At 45.6% G+C, this 20,899-nt stretch overlaps 1 protein-coding gene and 1 pseudogene across 1 annotated transcript in view; both read left to right on the top strand.

The window, feature by feature from the left end:
• SCPEP1 (serine carboxypeptidase 1) overlaps positions 1–3,444 on the top strand; it is a 33,538-nt gene extending 30,094 nt beyond the window's left edge. Inside the window, exon 13 of the mRNA XM_040497055.1 lies at positions 2,862–3,444. Coding sequence (XP_040352989.1) covers positions 2,862–2,924 — 63 coding nt within the window. The 3' untranslated portion in view covers positions 2,925–3,444. The remainder of the gene's footprint in view (positions 1–2,861) is intronic.
• A 5,469-nt stretch (positions 3,445–8,913) lies between these two features.
• On the top strand, positions 8,914–9,025 carry LOC121045193 (uncharacterized; annotated as a pseudogene).
• Positions 9,026–20,899: the final 11,874 nt, after the last annotated feature.

Genomic DNA, 20,899 nt, shown 5'->3' with positions numbered 1-20,899 from the left:
CGCCCTGTGGGTTATGCTTTGGTTTGGCTACTTAAATACAGGGTTTCTCTTCTTCCCAGGATGGTGGTTTCCTGGAGAAGGTTCGTTGGGAGGGATGGTAAGGTGCCCTCTGGCCTGCCCTGCCCACTTGGCTCACTTGTGCTTAGGACACACTCCATAGAGAATGAGCTGGGGGGCAGTAGTCTGCTTAGAAAGTGGGTCTAGGGGAGCGCCTGGGTGGCTCAGTTGGTGAAGCGTCTGACTCGTGGTTTCGGTTCAGGTCACGATCTCACGGTTCGTGAGATGAGCCTTGCATCAGGCTCTGCGCTAACAGTTCAGAGCCTGCTTGGGATTCTCTCTCTCCTTCTCTCTCTGTCCCTCCCCCACTCTCTCTTATCTCTGTCAAAATAAATAAATAAACTTAAAAAAAAAAAAGCAGGCCTGGGAAACTGGTCTTTAAGCTCGGTTTGTACGTGAAGCACATAGTTTGTATATTAAACATACACAGTGTGTTTATTTGGATGGCTGGGGAGGTGATGAGAGAGATTTTGGCAGGGACCTAAGTGCCCCCTCCATGAACCACTCCTCAGGGCTATCAGCTAGGCAGAGAGGAGGTGTAGGAGCAAGGAGACCAGGATGTGCAGGTCCAGAGGAACCTTCAGACCATCGAGGCCGCAGGCACTGGGGAGAGATACCGAGTTAGGTATCTCCCTGTCCTGAAAGCAACAGTCGGGCTGTTGAGGGTCCTAAAGCAAAGGAGTGAAAGTACCAGATTTGTCTAAGAAATAACATTCTAGCAGCAAAGGGCCTGGGACAAGACTGGGGCAAAGAGCCGAGCCGATCAAAGATGCTTTTATAGGGGCACCTGGGTGGCTGTCGGTTAAGCATCCGACTTGGGCTCAGGTCATGATCTTGTGGTCCGTGAGTTCGCACCCCGTGTCGGGCTCTGTGCTGACAGCTCTGAGCCTGGAGCCTGCTTCGGATTCTGCGTCTCCTTCTCTCTCTGTCCCTCCCCTACTCACGGTCTGTCTGTCTCTCGCTCTCTCAAAAATCTGTAAACATTAAGATGTTTTCATAGTGATCCAGAAGGGAGAGAAGTGAGGAATTTGATACAGGAGAATGGTAACTGCCTGTAGAACAGCCAAGTGGGACGCCCATAAGACAACTGAATATATATATGCTGTGTTTCTATGACCTGGAGGCCAATTTTTGTTGTGGGAGAGAGAGATTTGGGAGTGGAATATGAAAAAGGCCTGGGACAGGGCCCTGGGAGCACCAGGGTGTAAGAGGCAGGAGGCGAAAGAAGGACATACAAATTGAGACTTGAAGGGGCAGCCGGGAAAGTAGGAGAGAGGCCAGGGACTCGGGCGTCCGCCAAGTAGAGGGGCCAGTGGTGCCGCAAGCCGCCATGAACTCAGGTAAAGGAGTGACTTGTGGGCTCCCTGGTATCCATGGTGGTCGTGGCTAAGTGATCTCAGTGCAAGGGAAAGGACGGAGCAGGTGGATGAGCCGTTTTCCTCCAGAAACCGGAAGGAAGTAGAGCCTGCCCTTTGAAGACACTTGATCTGAAGGGACCGTGAACAAGGCCGCAGGACTTGGGGTTAGGATGGCATTTTTGTTAGGGCTTTGAGTATGCTGAGTCCCCTCAATATCAACTAGGAGAAAGCCGGTAGGATGTCTTAGGACACAGAGCTGTGACTGTAGGCCGCATAGGCAGGTGGGAGGGGAAGCAGGAAGGGACAGGCTGCGTGCTGTCAGTGGTGTGTTGGAGTTCAGGCCCGTTTCCTCTGGCTTGTCACCTAGGGAACAAGAGATCAGTTGGGGCAGGCTTAAAATAGTTCTTGGAAACTGTTATTAAGTTCTCCCCAACCACTTCCCCTTTAGTTGATGAAATGTCATTCTGCTATACCCCACTGTGCCTGTGCTTCCTGGGGACCAGGCTGGGAGAGAGGGTCGGGGACAGCAGTGTGCCACAGAGAATCAGGGAGCCATGGAGTTACAGAACTCGGTGCCATCAACTCGACCCCGATCATTGTGGAGGAGAAACTGAGGCCTCCGCCCCTCCCCTTTTTTGATGGTGTGTGGGTAGAAGGTTTATAAAGGAATTACTCGAAAAATCTAAGGGAGAAATGAAAGAAAGTTGAATGTAACAATACAAAAATGGGGTGCCACCCCAAAACAAAGCATCTTGTTTGTTTGTTATCTGTTGACAGATTTCCTACTAGCTTCCCTCTTGGCTATTTCGTACTCCATTTCCAGTCTGAGATCCTTCCTGCACAGGGCATCCTTTAAAATGTCTAGCACCTTCCCTCTTCCTTGAATAGGCTAGGTGCTGGTAACATAAGCATGGGTCTTATAAAGAAACCAACCGGGGCGCCTGGGTGGCTCAGTTGGTTAAGCATCCGACTTTGGCTCAGGTCATGATCTCACGGTTCGTGAGTTCGAGCCCCACATCAGGCTCTCTACTGTCAGCACAGAGTTCACTTTGGATCCTCTGCCTCCCTCTCTCTCCCCCTCCCCCGCTTATTCTCTCTCCCTCCCTTCCTCTCTCTCTCTCTCTCTCTCTCTCTCAAATAAGTAAAAACATTAAAAAGGGGGGGAAAAGGAAACAAAATCAACAGATCAGCCCCAAATGGAGTGGAAGGTTCTTTCCTAAATGCTGACTTCTTTAGATCCCTGTAATCTGACAAGCTTTTGTCCCGTGCAGGGGTCATTTCGCAGACGGGACCCTCCCTTACAGGACGCACTCAGGTGCAGCTGGCCTCTCAGGCTGCTGTCCCAGAGCTGCACTTCCCGTGGGAGCAGGGTCTCAGGACGTCGCCCCTGACCCCAGAACCAGGGACAGAACCAGGAGGGCTAACTCGGATCCTGTTCGGCTCTAGGTTCCTTCTGACCAAGGAGACATGGCTCTGAAGATGATGAGGATGGTGACTCAGCAGGAATAGGATGGACCGGAGGTGAGTTGCTTGGCCTTGGGGCACAGGGGCTGAAGCGAGCACCCTGCAGCTGTAGGAGGCACTGCTCTCCCTTGAACCCACTCGCCTGTGCGCGCGAAGTTTCCTGCCCGCTTCTCCAGAGAACAGAATCGCTGCTTCCGTGGCAACTTGGAAATCAGTTCTGCTTCCGAACAAACCTAAGTTGTTTTCTTCTCTAATGGATTTGTTTTCATCAAAATGGAAGGTTGAAATAAGTTAACATGTTTGTATTACGAAAGTAAATTATGTGGTTTATGGGGGAAAAAAAGAGAAAGACAGGTAAACAACAAAATAAACACCCTTTTACTCCCTTCCCCGGGATAAGTTCGGCCGTCAGTTTAGTGTCTGTCTTTGGAAGTCTTTTTTTGCTATATATGCGTGTATATTTTTTACAAGAATGGAATCATTACCGTATGTTGTTTTACTGCCTTATTCACATATCTGTTTGTCCTAAACACCTCTTCATGTCAGTAAAGTTTCTTATGTAACATTTTTTTTTAATGCTTATTTATTTTTGAAGGAGAGAGAGAGAGAGAGACAGAGCGTGAGTGGGGGAGGGGCAGAGAGAGAGGGAGACACAGAATCCGAAGCAGGCTCCAGGCTCTGAGCTGTTAGTACAGAGCCTGATGCGGGGCTCGAACTCACGAGCCACGAGATCATGACCCGAGTCGAAGCCAGATGCTCAACTGGCTAAGCCATCCAGGCACCCCTTTCTATAACATTTTTAATAGCTGCTGAAGCATTCCATTTTGTGGATGCACCATCATTTATGTACCAAATGCACAACTGTTTCACGTAAGCAATGTCTCCTTTGTCGCTGCTATAAACAGTGCTCTGGTGATTCATCCTGACAGTTATATTTTTATACACATCCTCATTATTTTCTTGCAATAAATTCCTAAAAGCATAACTGTGAAGTCAAAGAATTGGAGCTTTTCTTTAAAATCAAAATGAGGGGCACCTGGGTGGCTCAGTTGGTTGAGCATTCAACTCTTAATTTTGGCTCGAGTCATGATCTCACCGTTTGTGAGTTCGAGCCCCGCGTCGGGCTCTGGGCTGACAGCACAGAGTCTGCTTGGGATTCTGTCTCTGCCCTCCCCTATGCATGCTCACTTTCTCTCTCTCTCTCTCTCTCTCTCATAATAAATAAAACTTAAAAACTTCTAAAATTTTTTTTGAAGTTTATTTATCTTGAGAGAGAGAGAGAGAGAGGAGCAGAGAGAAAATCCCAAGCAGGCTCCACACTGACAGCACAGAGCCTGACGTGGGGCTCAAACTCACCAACCGTGAGATCATGACCTGAGCCAAAATCAAGAGTTGGATGCTTAACCTACTGAGCTACCCAGGTGCCTCAGGGTCTTTAATTTTAAAATCCAGGCTTTTAAGTTTTAGTGTGTGGCTCACGATCTGCAGAAGGGATGTGATAGCCTCTATGCTGATCCTGAAAAGAACACTATTGCCTGTGGTTGCAGGGCTGAGATATTGAAAACCAAACCCAAAGTCTTCCTGCAGCACATAAGGAGAGAGTTATCAGCGGGTTATGCCTGCATGACCAGCCCTTTTGGACCTGAGATTAAAACAGGGACACCCCACACTTACCCACGGTTCGCTGTTGGAGGGCAAGCACTCCTGCGTGCCGTGGACAAGGAAGACAGGCTTGTCTGTCTGTCAGTTTTGATCCCTCTGGACTCCACCAGTGTATGTTCTCCTGCGGCTTCTGCTGCATGTCCTTTGCTGGAAAAAAATTTAGCTATGAGTATAACTAGTCACCGAGTCTTGTGAGTCCTGGCATTGAATTACAACACAAATTGAATCCCCAACCTCACAGGGAACCTCTGTTTCATTAGTCGTTAGCGGACGAGGGGGCACCTGGCTGGCTCAGTCAGTAGAGTGCATGACTCTTGATCTCAAGGTCATGAGTTCAAGCCCCCCGTTGGGCACGGGGCCTGCTTTAAAAAAATGAAATAGAAGCTAGGGTATTAGTTGGGAAGGAATGTGAGTTTGAACATTAAGAAGGGCCATGTAGACAGATTCCAGTGAAGCTAGGGACAGCGAACCTTTTTTGCCACTTGAAGCAACCTTCTATCCATCCCTGCCTGAGGAAGTTAACGTTCTCCTGCCCTGAGATCCGGTAACCAATCCCAAGATGCCCAAAGCCCTCTTCTTGCGACATTATATTCTCTCTCAACCCACACCCATGGCTTCATGGAAATTCCCTATGATCAGCCCCCTGGGGAGGAAGTCTCAGGCTTGGTTTATAGACAGCTCCACGTGGTGGGCATGCGTCCCCTGAGAATGGACAGCTGTAGCACGAAAGCCCTTCTCCAGAACAGCCCTGAAACATGGTCAGGGGAAATCCTCCTAGTGGACAGAACTGGGGACACTATACCTGTTTGTTCACTTTGCCTGGAAAGAGAGGTGGTCAGAAGAAAGGGTCTGCACCCAAATCATCATTTGGCTGGGTAGTTGCACTTGGAAGGAACACAACTGAAAAATCAAAAGGTCTGAGGAAGAGGTATGAGCATAGACCTCCGAGTGGCAGAATAGGAGGATAACTTGTGTTCCGTATGAATGCTCACCAAAGCAGAGAGGAAGATTTTAACGATCAGGTGGTTAGGACGACGCATTCCATAGACATCAGACAGTCTCCTTCCCCAGCAACCTCTGTGAACTCAATACCAATTGAAGTGGCCACTGTGACAGCGATGGAGATTATACATTTGCTACTGGAACATGGACTTGTGCTCACCAAGACTGATCTGGCTATAGCTGCTGCTGAGTGCCTAATCTGCCAACAGAAGGAACTGCACTGAGTCCCTGATACGGCACCATTGCCTGAAGGCGTCAGCCAGCTACCTGGTGTTAAGTTGATTACATTGGACCACTTTCATTATGAAAGAGGCAGCAAGTTGTTCTTACTGGAATTGACACTTGCTCTGGACTTGGATTTGCCTTCCCTGCCTGCAGTGTTTCTGCCAAAACTACCATCTGTGGCCTTACAGAATGTGTCGTCCGCCATCATGCTATTCACAACAAACGAAGCACAGAAGTGGTTCATGCTCTTGGAATTCACTGATCTGAACCATGTTCCCCATTATCTTAAAGGGACTGCCTTAACACATGGTTGAATGGCTTTTTGAAGATTCAAGTACAGTACCAGGTAGGTGGTGACACCTTGCGGGGCTGGGGCAACGTCTTTCAGTATGCGGTGTATGCTCTAAATCGGCATCCCACGCTTCTCCCATGCTCTGGATTCAGGAGTCCAGGAATCAAGGGATACAAATGAAAGTAACTCCTCACTATCAGCCCAGGAGTCAAATTTTTGCTTGCCATTCCTGCAACTTTAGCCTCTGCTGGTCTAGAAGTCTTAGTTACAAAGGCAGACATGCTTTCATCAGGAGACACAGTAAAGATTGCATTGAACTGGAGCTTGAAGCTGCCATCTGGCGTCTTTGGGCACTGGATAAACAGGCAAAGTCCAGGCTGGGGTGATTGATCCTGACTATCAAGGGGGAACTGGGTTGCTACTACACAGGATTAAGGAGGGAGAATGCAAGAGATCTTTTGGGGTACCTTGTAGTACACCCATAGCCTCTGGTTAAAGTCAATGGAAAATGATAATAACTCAATTTAGACTGGTAGTGGCCCAGACCTCGCACAAAGGTTTGGGTCATTCTACCAGTCAAGGAATTATGACCAACTAAGGTGCTCGCCGAAGGCAAAAGAAATATGGAATAAATAGTGAATGATGCTAGTTATTAATACTGGCTGTGACCTCGTGACCTGTTGTACAACAAAGACTGTAACAGTTATAAGTATTTCTTCCTTATTTTGATGTGAATATATTATAAATATTAACCAAAATCTTGTAATCTCTTCTCTCAACCCTTTATCATCTAATTTAAGATGTGCTCATAATAGATAACTTTATATGTAAGTATCTAAGTTATAAGATGTCAAAAAGGGAGTATGAATGAATCAGCTAGGAAAAGAATGTACGTTATCCAAAGACAAAAAAGGGACTCTGGTGTTGTTCTGGGGGAGAAAGTCAGCGTGGCTTGGGCCGTGTGGGGGATATTGCGTGGTGTTCCGCAGAAGCGTGATTTTGTTGCTGTCTTTATTTGGAGATTAAGCATAGTTTAAGGCACTGTGTACGGGTGCCAAGTCGAAAATGGATGGACTGTGGGGTCTTTGTAATGTTTCTACTTGCCCAGGCCAAATTATATTTCCCAGAATTACCTCTCCTGTATGTTTCTGATTAGAATGGCCCACAAGACTGGAGATTCTCGTGGAGATTTAGAGGATAGAAATGAGGCAGCAGCCAATGTTAGCTCAAATGTGCTGTCATTTATCTGCCGGCTCAGCTCATGAGCAGCTGGGCTTACAACAGTCTGCCATCCCTTGGACCCTCCTGGAGCTTCTCTCCCTCTTGGGCCCGATGAGTGTGCTTAGGTCTGTGATGAAGACCGAACTGGCATGAGTTTTGTTCCATGGACTGTCCTCATGGACTCCAGCTCTTGTTCCTCTCATTTTTGAGAGAGAGCGCAAGCAGGGGAGGGGCAGAGAGAGGAGGAAAGGGGATCCGAAGTGGGCTCCGCACCGACCGCAGAGAGCCTGATGGCGGGGCTCAAACTCATGAACCACGAGCTCGTGACCCGAACTGAAGTCAGACGCTTAACCGACTGAGCCACCCAGGCGCCCCCGGTTGCTGCTGTTCTTCCTCTAGTTAGAGAAAGAACTTTATGTCCATTGTCCCTTCCTGACCGCTTGCCCTGTGGACTTCAGTCTCCAGCATCACATTTTGAAGGCACCAGCCTCAGGAAGACTGCCTACCCAGCTCCCACGCTGCACGAGTCGAATCCCTACACACACACACACACACACACACACACACGTACACACGTGCACATGCATGCACACACACGTGCGTGCGCACAGTTCCGCTTCTCTGATTGAACCTGACTGATACCATAAATTAGATACAATTATTTCTTAATGGACTCAAAGTAGCCCCACAACTGGAACCTGAATATTTGATAAAGGCTCTCTGTTCTGTACAACTTAATCAGCTGCAGAACCCTTGGGTCACATCTTTCCTTCATTGTTGGTATCAACTGCTGCTGAGAAATTTGAAGCCACCTTGACTTTGTATTTTTTACCTTTATAAACAGTTAATTTTATACCTGGATGCTGGACACTTGTTTAATCTTACAAAATGGTAACTTCAGATGGTACATTGATGTGTATAGTCTTGAATTAATTATGCCTGATATTTAGTGAGCTTTTTGGTTTGTAGGTTTAGATCACCAGTTGAGCAATGTTTTCCACGGCATATTTGAATATTGTTTCAAGCTCTTTTTCCCACTTTTCTGTGCTTCTGTTTTTATTCCAGGGACTTTGTTTTTTCTTTAAAAAAAATTTTTTTACGTTTTATTTTTGAAAGAAAGAGACAGAGTGCAGATGGGGGTGGGGCAGAGAGGGAGGGAGACACAGGATCCAGAGCAGGCTCCAGGCTCTGAGCTGTCCACACAGAGCCACCTAGTCGCCCCATAGGTACTTTTAATCAAGACTGCCACCAGCAGGTGGTAGCCAACGCTATGGCAGTAATCATTTAGCAACTTACAAATGTATTAAATCAATACATTGTACACCTGAAACTCACACAGTCTGTCAGTGATAGCTCAAAAAAAGCTGGGAAAACCAAGGTTGCATCAACATCAGTACTTTGGTTTTCGGTAATATTTGGTCAATTTTTGACGTTTCTGAAGCACTTTTATTTTCTGTAATTATCTTTCTCCTTATTTCCCCCATTATGCCAGCTGCTGTTTCCCCTTCTTACTGATGTCTTCTCGTCTGCTTCTTCATTTCCTGTTTCGTGGATTTGTGTCTGCTCTAATGTCCTTGAGAGGGAGCAATGCGCAAACCTCTTCTAGTACAAACCTTCCAAAGAATGTTCCTGATTGCTTCCCGGCCTTTTGGCTGAGATCAAGTGTAGTATCTGTTCTAATCAGTTTAATATCTTACACATCCTGTATCCAAAGAAGGTTCCTCATCTGTCTTTTGTATCTCATGTTAATTTCCTCCATTTTAGTTGATGTTCGGTTTTTCATGTTTGTGTGTTTGCTTTTTGTTTATGTGTACATATATCTGAATGAGGATAGTTATGGGAATCCTCCAATTCCTGATCCAGTTCATCTGGTTATTGTTTAGATTGTTCACTTAGTTCTTGTTCCAGAATATTTGGTGTTGTGGATGCACATGGTCTATTTAGTCTTCCAGTTGCCTGAGGGAGGTGGAGCTGGGATGTTAGGCAGTAATTATTGGGAACATCTTCCCTGTGGCCAACTAATGGCAGAAAGCACTCGGATTTTGTTGTGTTTCCTGCTTTAGGACAGACCAACCATTTTGCTAAGAAGTTAAGTCAAGAGAGAGCTAGGGACTTATTTGATGGGCATTTTAGTTATCTATTGCTACATGATAAATTACCCAGAAACTGTGACTTAGGACATTTATTATCTGATAGTTTGTGGGGGTCAAGAACCTGGGCATGGCTTACTGAGTCCTCTACGTGAGGGTCCCTCACTAGACTGCCATGAAGGTGTTGGCTAGGGCTGCAGTGGGTGGTCTCGGGGCTCCAGTGGGGAAGGACCAGCTTCCAAGCTCACTCATGAGGTTGCCGGTGAGATTCAGTTCCTCACAGGACTGAGGGCGTCCCGCAGCTACTTGCCATGTGAACCTCTCCACAGAGCAGCTCGCCTTGTGGCAGCCTGCGTCATCAGAGCAAGCAAGAGAAGAGTCAGAGTTCAGGCAAGATCAAGGTCACCGTCTTATAACTAATTTCAGAAGTGCTGTCTTATCTCCTTGACCTATTCTGTTCTTTAGGAGCAAGTCAATAACCCAGCCCACACTCAAGCAGCGGAGATTATGCAAGGGCGTGAATGCCAGGAGGTGGACCATCATTGGAACCATTTAGAAGCCAGCTACCATGGTGGTAGCTGTCTTTCCTCACTTCACATCTCTTCTCATCAGGGGCAGGGTCTGTGGAGAAGGCATGGTGACGTGTGGCCTTTTGGGCTCTCCTCACTCCCCACACATGGGGGAAGAATAGGCTCACCAGGGTGTTTTACGTCTCTCTCCCGGCACCTGCCCGACTTGTAGTCCTTCTTACAAGTGCGAGGAGTGTTAGTGTGACCCTGAAGAATTGCATCCACCCACTTTGCACCATGTTTCATTCCTGCCTTGAAAGGGGGAGCTTAGGTGCCTGGGTGGCTCAGTCGGTTAAGCGTCTGACTTCGGGTGAGGTCATGATCTCACAGCTCGTGAGTTCGAGCCCCGCTTTGGGCTCTATGCTGACAGCTCAGGGCCTGGAGCCTGCTCTTCAGATTCTGTGTCTCCCTCTCTCCTGCCCCTCCTCTGATCCCACTCTCTCTCTCTCTCTCTCTCAAAAATAAATAAACATTTAAAAAAATTAAAAAATTTAAAAAAAGAAAGAAAAAGCGAGCTTGTCTCAAACCTGCTCATCCTCTGGCAATTTGGTCCAGATTTGCAACATATCACATTCACCACATATCATAGTCGTTGACCGTTTATTATATACAAGATGCTTTGTATGGATTTGTACATCTTAATCCCCCAGGCTTCTGGAGTACAGTAATTGTTGCCATTTTAAAGAACAGAAGCGGAAGGCTTGGCGAGATCGCATAACTTGGCCACGGCCCCACAGCTATGAGCGGCAAATCCGGGGTGTTAAGGGTGTAACCAGTATATAAAGTTTCAGAGACTGTCAAGCAAACTCATTGTTTGGGGTTTGGTTTCGCAGAGAGGGTGCTTTAAGTTCATCCAAATTCATTTTGCGTACTTGATTCATTAGTGATTACAATGTTGGATTCAGATTCCACCCTTTCCTGCCAAGCACTGTCCTAGGCAGTTTTCCCCTTTCTGTTCTCCTGAGATAAAGATTTAATTATGTCCAGTTTACATATGAAGAAACTGAGACCCAGAGGTCACACAGCCCACGAGGGGCAGAGTCAGGAAACCAACTCCTTGTACTTCCTGCAATCGATTTCTCCTTGTTTGGCTCTTTTGTCCATTTAATGCCTTTTCTCACTTTGGGCTCATCACTCAAACATGATCCTCTGATAGCTTTCCCACAGCCTTATGTTCAAATCCACAGGCCTTTTTTAAGTATTTATTTTGAAAGAGAGAGAATGTGTGTGACATGTGCACACAAGCAGGGAGGGACAGAGAGAGAGAGAGAGAGAGAGAGAAATTCCGAGCAGGCTCCACACTGACAGCACAGAGCCTGACTCGGGGTTCGAGCCCGTGAACCGTGAGATCATGACCTGAGCCAAAAGTCGAGAGTTGGACACAACCAACGGAGCCACCCAGGTGCCCTTCTTGGGCTTTATTATTTAAGTTTTTCCTTTTCTTTTCTTCATCGAGATGTAATCGAAACCTAACATCGTGTACGTTTCAGGTGCACAGCATGCTGCTTTGCTACATTTATCTATTGCGCTATGCCTATCGGCACAATGTTAGCTAACACCCGCATCACATAATTATAATTTGTGTGTGTGTGGTGAAAACAGTTAAGATCTAGTTTCTTAGCAACTTTGAACTTTTTAATACGGTTGATTATCATCGGCGTGCAGTGCATTAGATCCCCCAAACCTGTTTACCCCACTCTTATGTTTTAACTTCACCAATAGAGTGAACCCAGGAAATGCTAGGCCCCCACCCTCAACCCAAAAAAGGCAGGACCCCAGGTCTGCAGAGCTCTGTCTTTATCCCTGACCTCGGTGTGGCTGTCAGGCTGCTGTGAACCCTCCAGGGCTTGTGACTAAGAAGCCTTGTTTTGTTAAAGTTCCCTGATGGCTGTTGTGAGGGGAATCTTGCAGTCCGGCAGCAAGGTTGGCCCCAGTGCGGGGAAGAGGAGGCTCATGGCAGTAGGAGGGGCCCAGGCAAGCGCCCCAAGGCCTCCCTCGCTGGTAGCATCGCAGGCTGATACCCATCAAATGACTCACCCTTCCTCACTGGGGGGATGAAGGGAGGGCAAGAGGCCAAGAGTCTTAAGGGAAGACTGAAAACCAAAAACAGGGAAGAGACATTTCTCCTCTCCACCCCAACATCCAACACTGGGCTGGTCCTGTGCCCTTCTTGCCAGAATAGCTCCGCCCCCCCCCCAACCTGGCTAATTCCTTACTTACCTTTCGGGTCTCAGCATAAACAGGACACCCTCCCAGAACCTTCTGTGATCCCCCAGACTAAGTTAGGAGCCCCCTCCCTCGCTCTCCTAGCACTCTGCCCGTCCTCTTGTGATTATGTCCTTGTGTCCCTGGCATGGAGCAGACCTGTAGCACTCTGCATGTCCGGCTGACTGGCCTTCCAGGCAGGGAACGGAGGAAGAGTACGACGGACCCCCTCTGGATTGTGGGGTGTCCCGAGCTGCATTCTTGGCCGACTGGAGCTTTCTACCTGCCTCATTTGCTTTGGCTGGAATTTCAACATTCATTGGTGACACCCACTTTTTGCCTCATCTGTTCATGAAAATTTGCCACCTTTCCTCCTTCCACAAAGTCGGTCTCCTTATTTGTGCCGCTGCCTTTCCAACTCTGTGGGCAGATGAGGCTCACTGCGGCAGAGTCCTTGAGAACAGTATCTTCAAGGACAGCAAGAAGGAGGGCATTTCTCACAAGGCACTGTGCTGTCACCTTAGGGCTCACTGTTGCAAGGCTGGACTTCATGGACGTTGTATCTATGCAGTGGTGTAATCAAGCTTGTTGTAGGTTGAGTGTGCCAGAACTAAGAGCCTTTTCTATCTTAAAATGGGTTTGTCTTAAATCTTAGAGCACTTAAACTACCTGGATGGGTCCTCTCTGACTTCACCTTCACATCCCATTTTATTTACGAGGAAATCAGTTTAAAAAGAGTAAGTATGAGGGGCGCCTGGGTGGCTCAGTAAGTTAAGCATCTGACTTCAGCTCAGGTCATGATCTCACGGTTCAAGGGTTCAAGCCCTGCATCAGGCTCTGTGCTGACAGCTCAGAGCCTGGAGCCTGCTTCGGATTCTGTGTCTCCTTCTCTCTCTGCCCCTCCCCTGTCTCTCAAAAATGAATAAATGTTAAAAAAAATTTTTTTAAGAAAAATTAAGTATGAGCTCTTCCAATTTTGATCCCTATGGAAATTTAATTTTGATATGTTTTTAAACACGATGTGTTTATATTTTATGCCCTACCCTTTTTGCATTTAATAGTATTGCACAGAAGGCTTTCCAGGTACTGGGGCTTCCAGATTGGTGAACAGACAAAGGTGCTGGGAGGGTGACAGACTCAGAGAAGACATGAAAACTCCATTCCCCTCCCCTCACACCCTCCCCTCCCCCCACACCCACCCCTCCCCCCATACCCTTCCATTTGGCTGTGGAGTTATATCCTTTACAATAAACCAGTAATAGTAAATAGAACAACCACAACCATTTTCCAGTTTTTGTGTGATTTTTATAGTTCCCATTTTCTTGGCTCCTAGTAATCCACGAAATTGATTTATAATGGTCTGTGTCATTCATCCATTGTTAGCTTCTCTTTACATTTACTGCCACAAGCATTCTTTACGGCAAGCTAATATTTTGAAATATTAATCCCTGTGATTTTCTTCCCTGTCTTACTGAGTGTACGATCCCTCACCGAATCATCCACGGAGATCTAAAATGCCTGGAGAGGAGCACCTGAGTGGCTCAATCAATTAAGCGTCTGACTCTTGATCTTGGCTCAGGTCATGATGTCAAGGTTTGTGGGATCGAGCCCCACGTTGGGATTCTCTCTCCCTCACTCTCTGCCCCTCCCTCACCTGCTTGCTCTCTCTCTCTCTCAAAATAAATAAACTTAAAAAAAAAATACAATGCCTGGAGGAGGATCAGAGCCGTTAAAACAATGTAAATGGGGCACCTGGCTGACTCAGTCGGTAGAGCATGCAAGGCTTCATCTCAGGGTCTTGAGTTTGAGCCCCATGTTGGCTAGAGAGGTTACTTTAAAAAAAAAGAAAAAGATAAAAAAAAGAAACATTGAGAAGCAATAGCTTTTGATTTGCAAGAGAAAAGAAAGGGTATTTGAGAATCAAAAAGATCCTGCAAGGAAAGGGCAGAGAACTTAACGCCTTAATAACAGATGGTGTCAACGTTCAAAAAAGCGGAACCCTAATTAGAGGATAGATCGAGGATGGTAATTGAGGATAGTAATGTCATGGCAATAGGGAACTGAATTCAAATTCGGTTTGTGTAGAGGTCTGAAATAGAATTATAAATCTGGGATCGCTGGTGTATAAATGGCTTGTATAAATTTATACAATTTGTCCAATATCGATTCTCTTCTTGTCGTCTAATTGAGGCACAATGGATGTAACAGTGTGTAAGTTTAAGTTTATGCAACATGTTGGCTTGCTACATTTATACATTGCAATATGATGACTGTAGTAGCATTGGCTAACACCTCTATCATGTCACAAAGTTCTTTCTTTCTTGTGGTTAGAGCAATTAAGATCTAGTCGCTTAGCAACTTTGAAGCTTGTAATTCAGTATTGCTGATTGTAATCACTATGCTGTGCGTTGAATCTCCAGAACTTACTTATTTACTAGTGGTGCCCCTGGTAACTACCATTCTACTCTCCGTTTTGATGAGTTCAGCTTTTTAAAATTCCACATACAAGCGGTATCATACGGTAATTTCTCTTTCTCTGTCTGACTTACCTCACTTACCGTGATTGCCCTCAAAGTCCATCCGTGTTGTTGCAAATGGCTGGATTTCCTTCTTTCTCGTGGCTGAATGCTATTCCATTGTAGACATATATAAATTCTCTTCATTCTATCAGAGTCTTAAATTGGTTCAGAGTGCAATGGGCCTAGTTAAAGATACCTTCCCTGGGGCGCCTGGGTGGCGCAGTCGGTTAAGCGTCCGACTTCAGCCAGGTCACGATCTCGCGGTCCGTGAGTTCGAGCCCCGCGTCAGGCTCTGGGCTGATGGCTCAGAACTTGGAGCCTGTTTCCGATTCTGTGTCTCCCTCTCTCTCTGCCCCTCCCCCGTTTATGCTCTGTCTCTCTCTGTCCCAAAAATAAACGTTGAAAAAAAAAATTAAAAAAAAAAATAAATAAAAAAAAATAAAGATACCTTCCCTGACTTTCTGGCTGCTAGGATTGGCCAGCCCTGCCCGATGACAGGTAAGCAGAAGTAGGTGGATAGACTTCCGGGAAACTATACAAAGGGATAGGTTAGATTCGGGTGCATGTTGGTCTTCCCCCATCTGCGTGTAATGTAAACTTGTCAGAGGCAGAGCATCCGTCTTGTTATAGAAGGCAAAGAGAGCATGCACATGCAAGCTACCTGTGAGGATGGTGAAGGACAGAAGAGGGTCCCTGGAACAACGATGGCACGGGAGAGCTGCCTGCCAGTCCTAGATCACGTACTTTCAGTCTTACTAGAAAAAGAAGCCCCCATTTGGTTAAACTAGTCTCGTCCCTTTTTCTGTTACACGGACTCCAGTGTCACCCTGATGTTGATGGCAGCTGAGCCCAAGAGCCTTCATGAGGTTGCCGGGGAGACTCTAGACTGTGAGGAGAGAGGGGTCCTGGGAAGAATCCCGCGGGAACTTGTAACACGCAACAGCCAGGCAGAGGAGGCCGACTTGCAGGCGAAGTTGGAGAAGTAGAAACCTGAAACCAGCGTTTGGGAAGCAGTGCTCAGAACCTAAGTGTCGGCAAGACCAGGAAGCAGAAAGGTTAAAGGAACCGTCTCGTAGCCAGATTACCTGAATTCAGCCCGGGCTCAGGTCACTGCTATCCAGGTGGCCTGTGCCTCAACCTCCTTATTGGTAAAATGGGGATAATAGTAAGGTTATTGGGGCACCTGGCCGCCTCAGTCAGTGGAGGATGCGACTCTTGATCTTGGAGTTGTGAGTGGTTGGTGCAGAGATTACTTAAAAAAAATAAAATCTTTAAAAATAACAATAATCAGGTTAATCATTCTGCAGAAGCAGGAAGGTGTTTTTGTTTGCTCTTTTTTTTTTTTTTGTAAAGGTCAAACCCTTGGGAAACCTGCAAATGGTGTTATCCTCCGTGGAATTATCAGACATTAGTCATCAGACAGGCCTAATGAAAGACAGTTTCCCCTAGGGTGTTGCAAAGGGTCCCTCCTCTGAGTCTGGCTGTCTCATCCTGTAGTTAGTGCACTGACAAAAAGTTTTCCATTCAAACAAGCATTTAGAAGCATTTGTTGAACCCCTTCCATGTGCACGGACTGTGTCGGACGATGGTGGGATACAAAGATGAATACAGTATGGTGGGTGCGCATGTGCGTGGGTGGGGAGACCTCTCTGGGGCACCAACAGCAGCTGCTACCTTTTTTTCTGCTGGGCTTGAACCAGGACGGATGTGACCCTGAAGAGGCATCTCAGGAAACCTGAAGACGAAGCTAACTTGGCACAAGGCAGAGCCAAGAGGTGGAGAGAAATGCAGTCACAAGGCAATGACGTATTGGAGCCCTGAATCAAATAACACCCGAAGGGAGAAGTATTCTCCAACTTTTCATTTATGGAATCCAATGAATTGCTTAAACCATTTGAGTTAGCTTTCCCTTCACTTGCAAGTGAAGCAGCTCTAAACGCTGCAAGTGATGTCTAATTAATATTTGCCTCCTGCCTTAAAATTCACTGCTTTATTCACAGTTGTGAATGCTTAATTAAGCGAACTGTTGACATTGCATAGCTAGCTGGGTTCAGAAACTGGGGCGAATCTTGCATACCATTTTTGTTTTTGTTTTTTTTTTACAAAACTATGTTATGGAAAATTTCAAATAAATACAGAAGCAGAGACAATAGTATAATGAACCACCGTGTCCCCATCGCTCTGTTCGGACAATGATCAACTCATGAGCAAACTTATTTTACCTATTCTACCTTCCACCCCCCAAAATGGATTATTTTTAAAGCATATCCCATGCTTCATTTTATCTGATCAGTGTGCTTGGGTCACAGGACTGCATTATATCTGCCAAGGAGCAGACAGCAGAGACCTAGCCCCTTTGGGGGGCTTTAGCAGTCCTTTAGCAGAGGACTCCCCTTGACGCTGGTGGGTCAAGGTGGTGACTTTCCATCACAAGTGGTCATAACAGTGATGCAGAAGACAGACAGAGGGACGAGGGAAAGCTTTGGGACAGGAAGGAGTAAATTGAGCCCTAAGAGCTAGATGGCCAGAATGTAGGTACCTAGAGAGACTAGATTTATTTCATTCCTAATAAAACAATAAGTGCAATAGTAAGAAAAATTAGAAAATAAGGAAATGTGGGAAAAGTAGTCATTCAAAGTCTCAGCCAAAAAAGACATTTGGCTTGGTTTCCAGTTTTTGGTGGGTTTTGTTTCTTTTTTCCTCTCTCTCCATAGGTTAGTTGTAACTGTGCTGCAATCTACATCCCTGCATTTTTTTTTTAATTTTTTTTTCAACGTTTATTTTTATTTTTGGGACAGAGAGAGACAGAGCATGAATGGGAGAGGAGCAGAGAGAGAGGGAGACACAGAATCGGAAACAGGCTCCAGGCTCTGAGCCATCAGCCCAGAGCCCGACGCGGGGCTCGAACTCACGGACCACGAGATCGTGACCTGGCTGAAGTCGGACGCTTAACCGACTGCGCCACCCAGGCGCCCCAACATCCCTGCATTTTTATTAAACAGGATAAACAGTTTTCTTTGTTACTGTGGACTCTTTGTAAACACAATTTTTAACAGATGCATAAGAGTTCATTAAGAACGTATTCCATGGTTTATATGATAAATCCCCCATACTTTGGCAATCTAATTCCTTTTTTTTGTGTGTATGTAATTATAAGTAACCATATGATGAATATTGTTTTGCTTAAAACTTAGAGTTATTTAATTATTACTATGGACTACCCAAAGCAAAATTACTGGTAAAAGAGTATGACTATTGGGGCGCCTGGGTGGCTCAGTCGGTTAAGCACCTGACTCTTGGTTTCAGCTCAGGTGATGATCTCAAAGTTCATGAGTTCCAAAAGCACAGAGCCTGCCTGAGATTCTCTCTCTCTCTCTCTCTCTCTCTCTCTCTCTCTCTCTGCCCCTCCCCTGCTCATGCTCTCTCTCTCTCAAAATAAATAAACTTAAAAAGAAAAAGGAGTGTGACTATTATGAAGAGTGGGGCATTTCTTTATTTTTTAATTTTTTTAAGTTTATTTATTTTGGGGAGAAGGGGGAGGGGCAGAAAAAGAGGGAGAGAGAGAATCCCAAAAAGACTCTGTGCTGTTAGCATGGAACCTGATGCAGAGCTCAAACTCACAAACCCGTAAGCTCGTGACCGGAGCTGAAACCAAGAGTCAGACACTTAACCAGCTGAGCCACCCAGGCACCCCAAGAGTGAGGCATTTCTAATACTGATTTTATATCATCTTGTATTGTTGTACAGTAACCTCGAGAGGTATTTCAATTTTTTCAAGATAAATTGATAGAAACTGATGAATTTTAAGAATATAAGCCCTAGAGTATATGACAGAAATAGGATTTATAACTGGGCACACGACCTTCTAGAATAAAGGACTACATTTCCCACTGTTCCTTGTAGCTCAGTGTGATCATGTGACTAAGTTTTAGCCAATGGGATATAAGCAGAAGCGTTCCCCACCCCTGGTAGTGGCTGGAAACCTTCCCCATTATGTTTCTTTTGCCCGTGTTTTTCCCTTCCTTTCTTTCATTTACTAGAAAGTGGATGCCACCATTTGGGGTAATAGACACAAGGACCAAAGCACAGGCATGGTGGGGAGAGAAACTGGAAGAAGCCAGGGTTCCTGAGAACTCCGAATAGAGTCACCATTCCACTTTTCCACACTTCCCTCTCTTCGTGGGAAAGAAAGTTCTATCTTAAGCCCCTGGTGGTTTGGGTTTTCTACCTCGGGTAGCCAAACCTAATTCTAGGACAGTGTAGTTTTAGAAACTAGGAATGGCATTACCACGCTCTTTTTCATAAGCCCAGAGAAGTTGAGAATTACTGCCATGGGAAGCATTTCAGATGTATTTTGAGATCATATCATTAGGCTTAGCTTCTTAAGTATTCCTGATTCTACCACAAAAGAAAATCTAGCGTCAGCAGCAGGTAATTCCAAGTTAAACTGTAAGCTTCATGACATCCAACTTCTCATATGTATGGTTGCCTCAAGTGTAAAGGAAGAGAAAGGACTTGGGGCAGGGTAATCTCCCAGTTTATCTTGTTTCCAGAGATTGCCATCCGCACTCCAAGAACTATTAAAAGGCCCCAACCAAAAATAAAGGAGCATTTGGCATCTCTGTGGGAACACATTTAAGTCTGCTCCTAGAAGAATAACCTGTTTTAATTTGCTAAAAACCTCAAGGCAAGCCGTGTTTTCATCTGGGCTGGGAAAAGGAAACCACTGAGAAAATAGTTTAAAATAAAAAGACCAATCTAAAAAAGAAGCAAGATGCCAAGTCCAAAGAAGGTTGTTAGAATGTACTTTGGTTACAGTAAATCAAGTCTGGTGAAAACACACACACTATGGGACTCCAACCTAAAATACGTTAGGATTGAGGAATCAGGGGTTTTGTTCCTCAGAAGTGATTATTGGGGTGTCTGGCTGGCTCCGTCAGTAGAGCATCTGACTCTTGATCTCGGGGTCGTGAATTCGAGCCCCACGTTGAGGGTAGAGATTACTTTTTTAAAAAGTTATCTGTGGGCATGGCGAAGGGAGTGCGATATTTTCTGTGATGTTTAGAGCAATCCTCATGATTGCTCTTTTCTGCCAAAGTTAGAATTGGTCGGCAGTGAAAATCAGGGTCAGACTCAACAGCAAAGAGCTGCACCCAGGTGATTCTCTCCAGGATTAAGTAGTAACATCGGGTTAGCTTAATTTGATGTCCTCTGGCATTCAGAATTCTCTTTTCCAGTCTCCCTGCTCACTGTCCCCCCTATACCAAGCCATGTGCGATTGGTCGGGCCGGTTTCTGCAAGGTTCCCTCTTCCCACCCTAACTCGCTATGGACCAAAGCTTCAGGTATGTGCACAGTCATCTCTCGAGCCAAAGAGAGGCCATGCAGTCTGTGATTTGCACATGGCAGCGTGTGAACCTCACCAGCCATCCCCCTGCCCGTCTGCACACCTCTGGACTACTCCAATCTGTTGCCGCTCATCTGGGGAAAGCAAACAAAGTTAAGTGTTATTTTAGGCAAAGCCTAACAGAGGCAGCAAATCTCTCTCAAAAGAAATCATGCAGCACATCTCAAAGTCAATATGATTAAAAAGAAACATGCAACCCCCTCGGCCATTCTCTTGTAATGATAAGACCCCTGCCTTCAGCAGGTCAAATTATCCATTTATGTATGGACTTTAGGAGGTTTCCGATATTATAAGTCTTTTCCAGACTAGATATTTCACCTCTAGGATAAAGGAGAACCTGGCAATGAAATCTATACTCTCCTGGGGGGAGGGGGAGGGTGTGGAATACCCACATTTAATCAGTGATGGGTTTTAACATTATACTCCAGTGTGTTCCACCAGGGTAACAGCTCATTATTATCTTGTGCTTTTTATTTTATTTTATTTTATTTTATTTTATTTTATTTATTATTTATTTTTAGTTATTTATTTTTGCACTCACAGTCATTTTATTATTCACATCTACAAACTTGAAGGGAAAAAAGGTCCAGTTTCATTTAAAAATGTCCGGATGAAGCAGTAAAAATTATTAATTTTTGTTAAGCATCAGCCCTGAATTATACATATTTTTCACATACTGTGTGAAGACATAATACATAAGGAACATCTTCTGCATACTAAATTATAACGGCTCGCTTGACAAAAGGCACTTGTGTAATTGTTTTAATTGCAACTCAACTAGCCACTCTTTTTCTTGAACGTGCTTTATTTTAATGGGAAAAAAAAATGA

This window comes from Herpailurus yagouaroundi, unplaced genomic scaffold, assembly GCF_014898765.1.
Source record: "Herpailurus yagouaroundi ecotype Mexico unplaced genomic scaffold, PumYag 189, whole genome shotgun sequence".
Taxonomy (NCBI): domain Eukaryota; kingdom Metazoa; phylum Chordata; class Mammalia; order Carnivora; family Felidae; genus Herpailurus; species Herpailurus yagouaroundi.
Note: the sequence above shows the minus strand (reverse complement) of the source record. Positions and strands in the feature narration are given on the sequence as shown.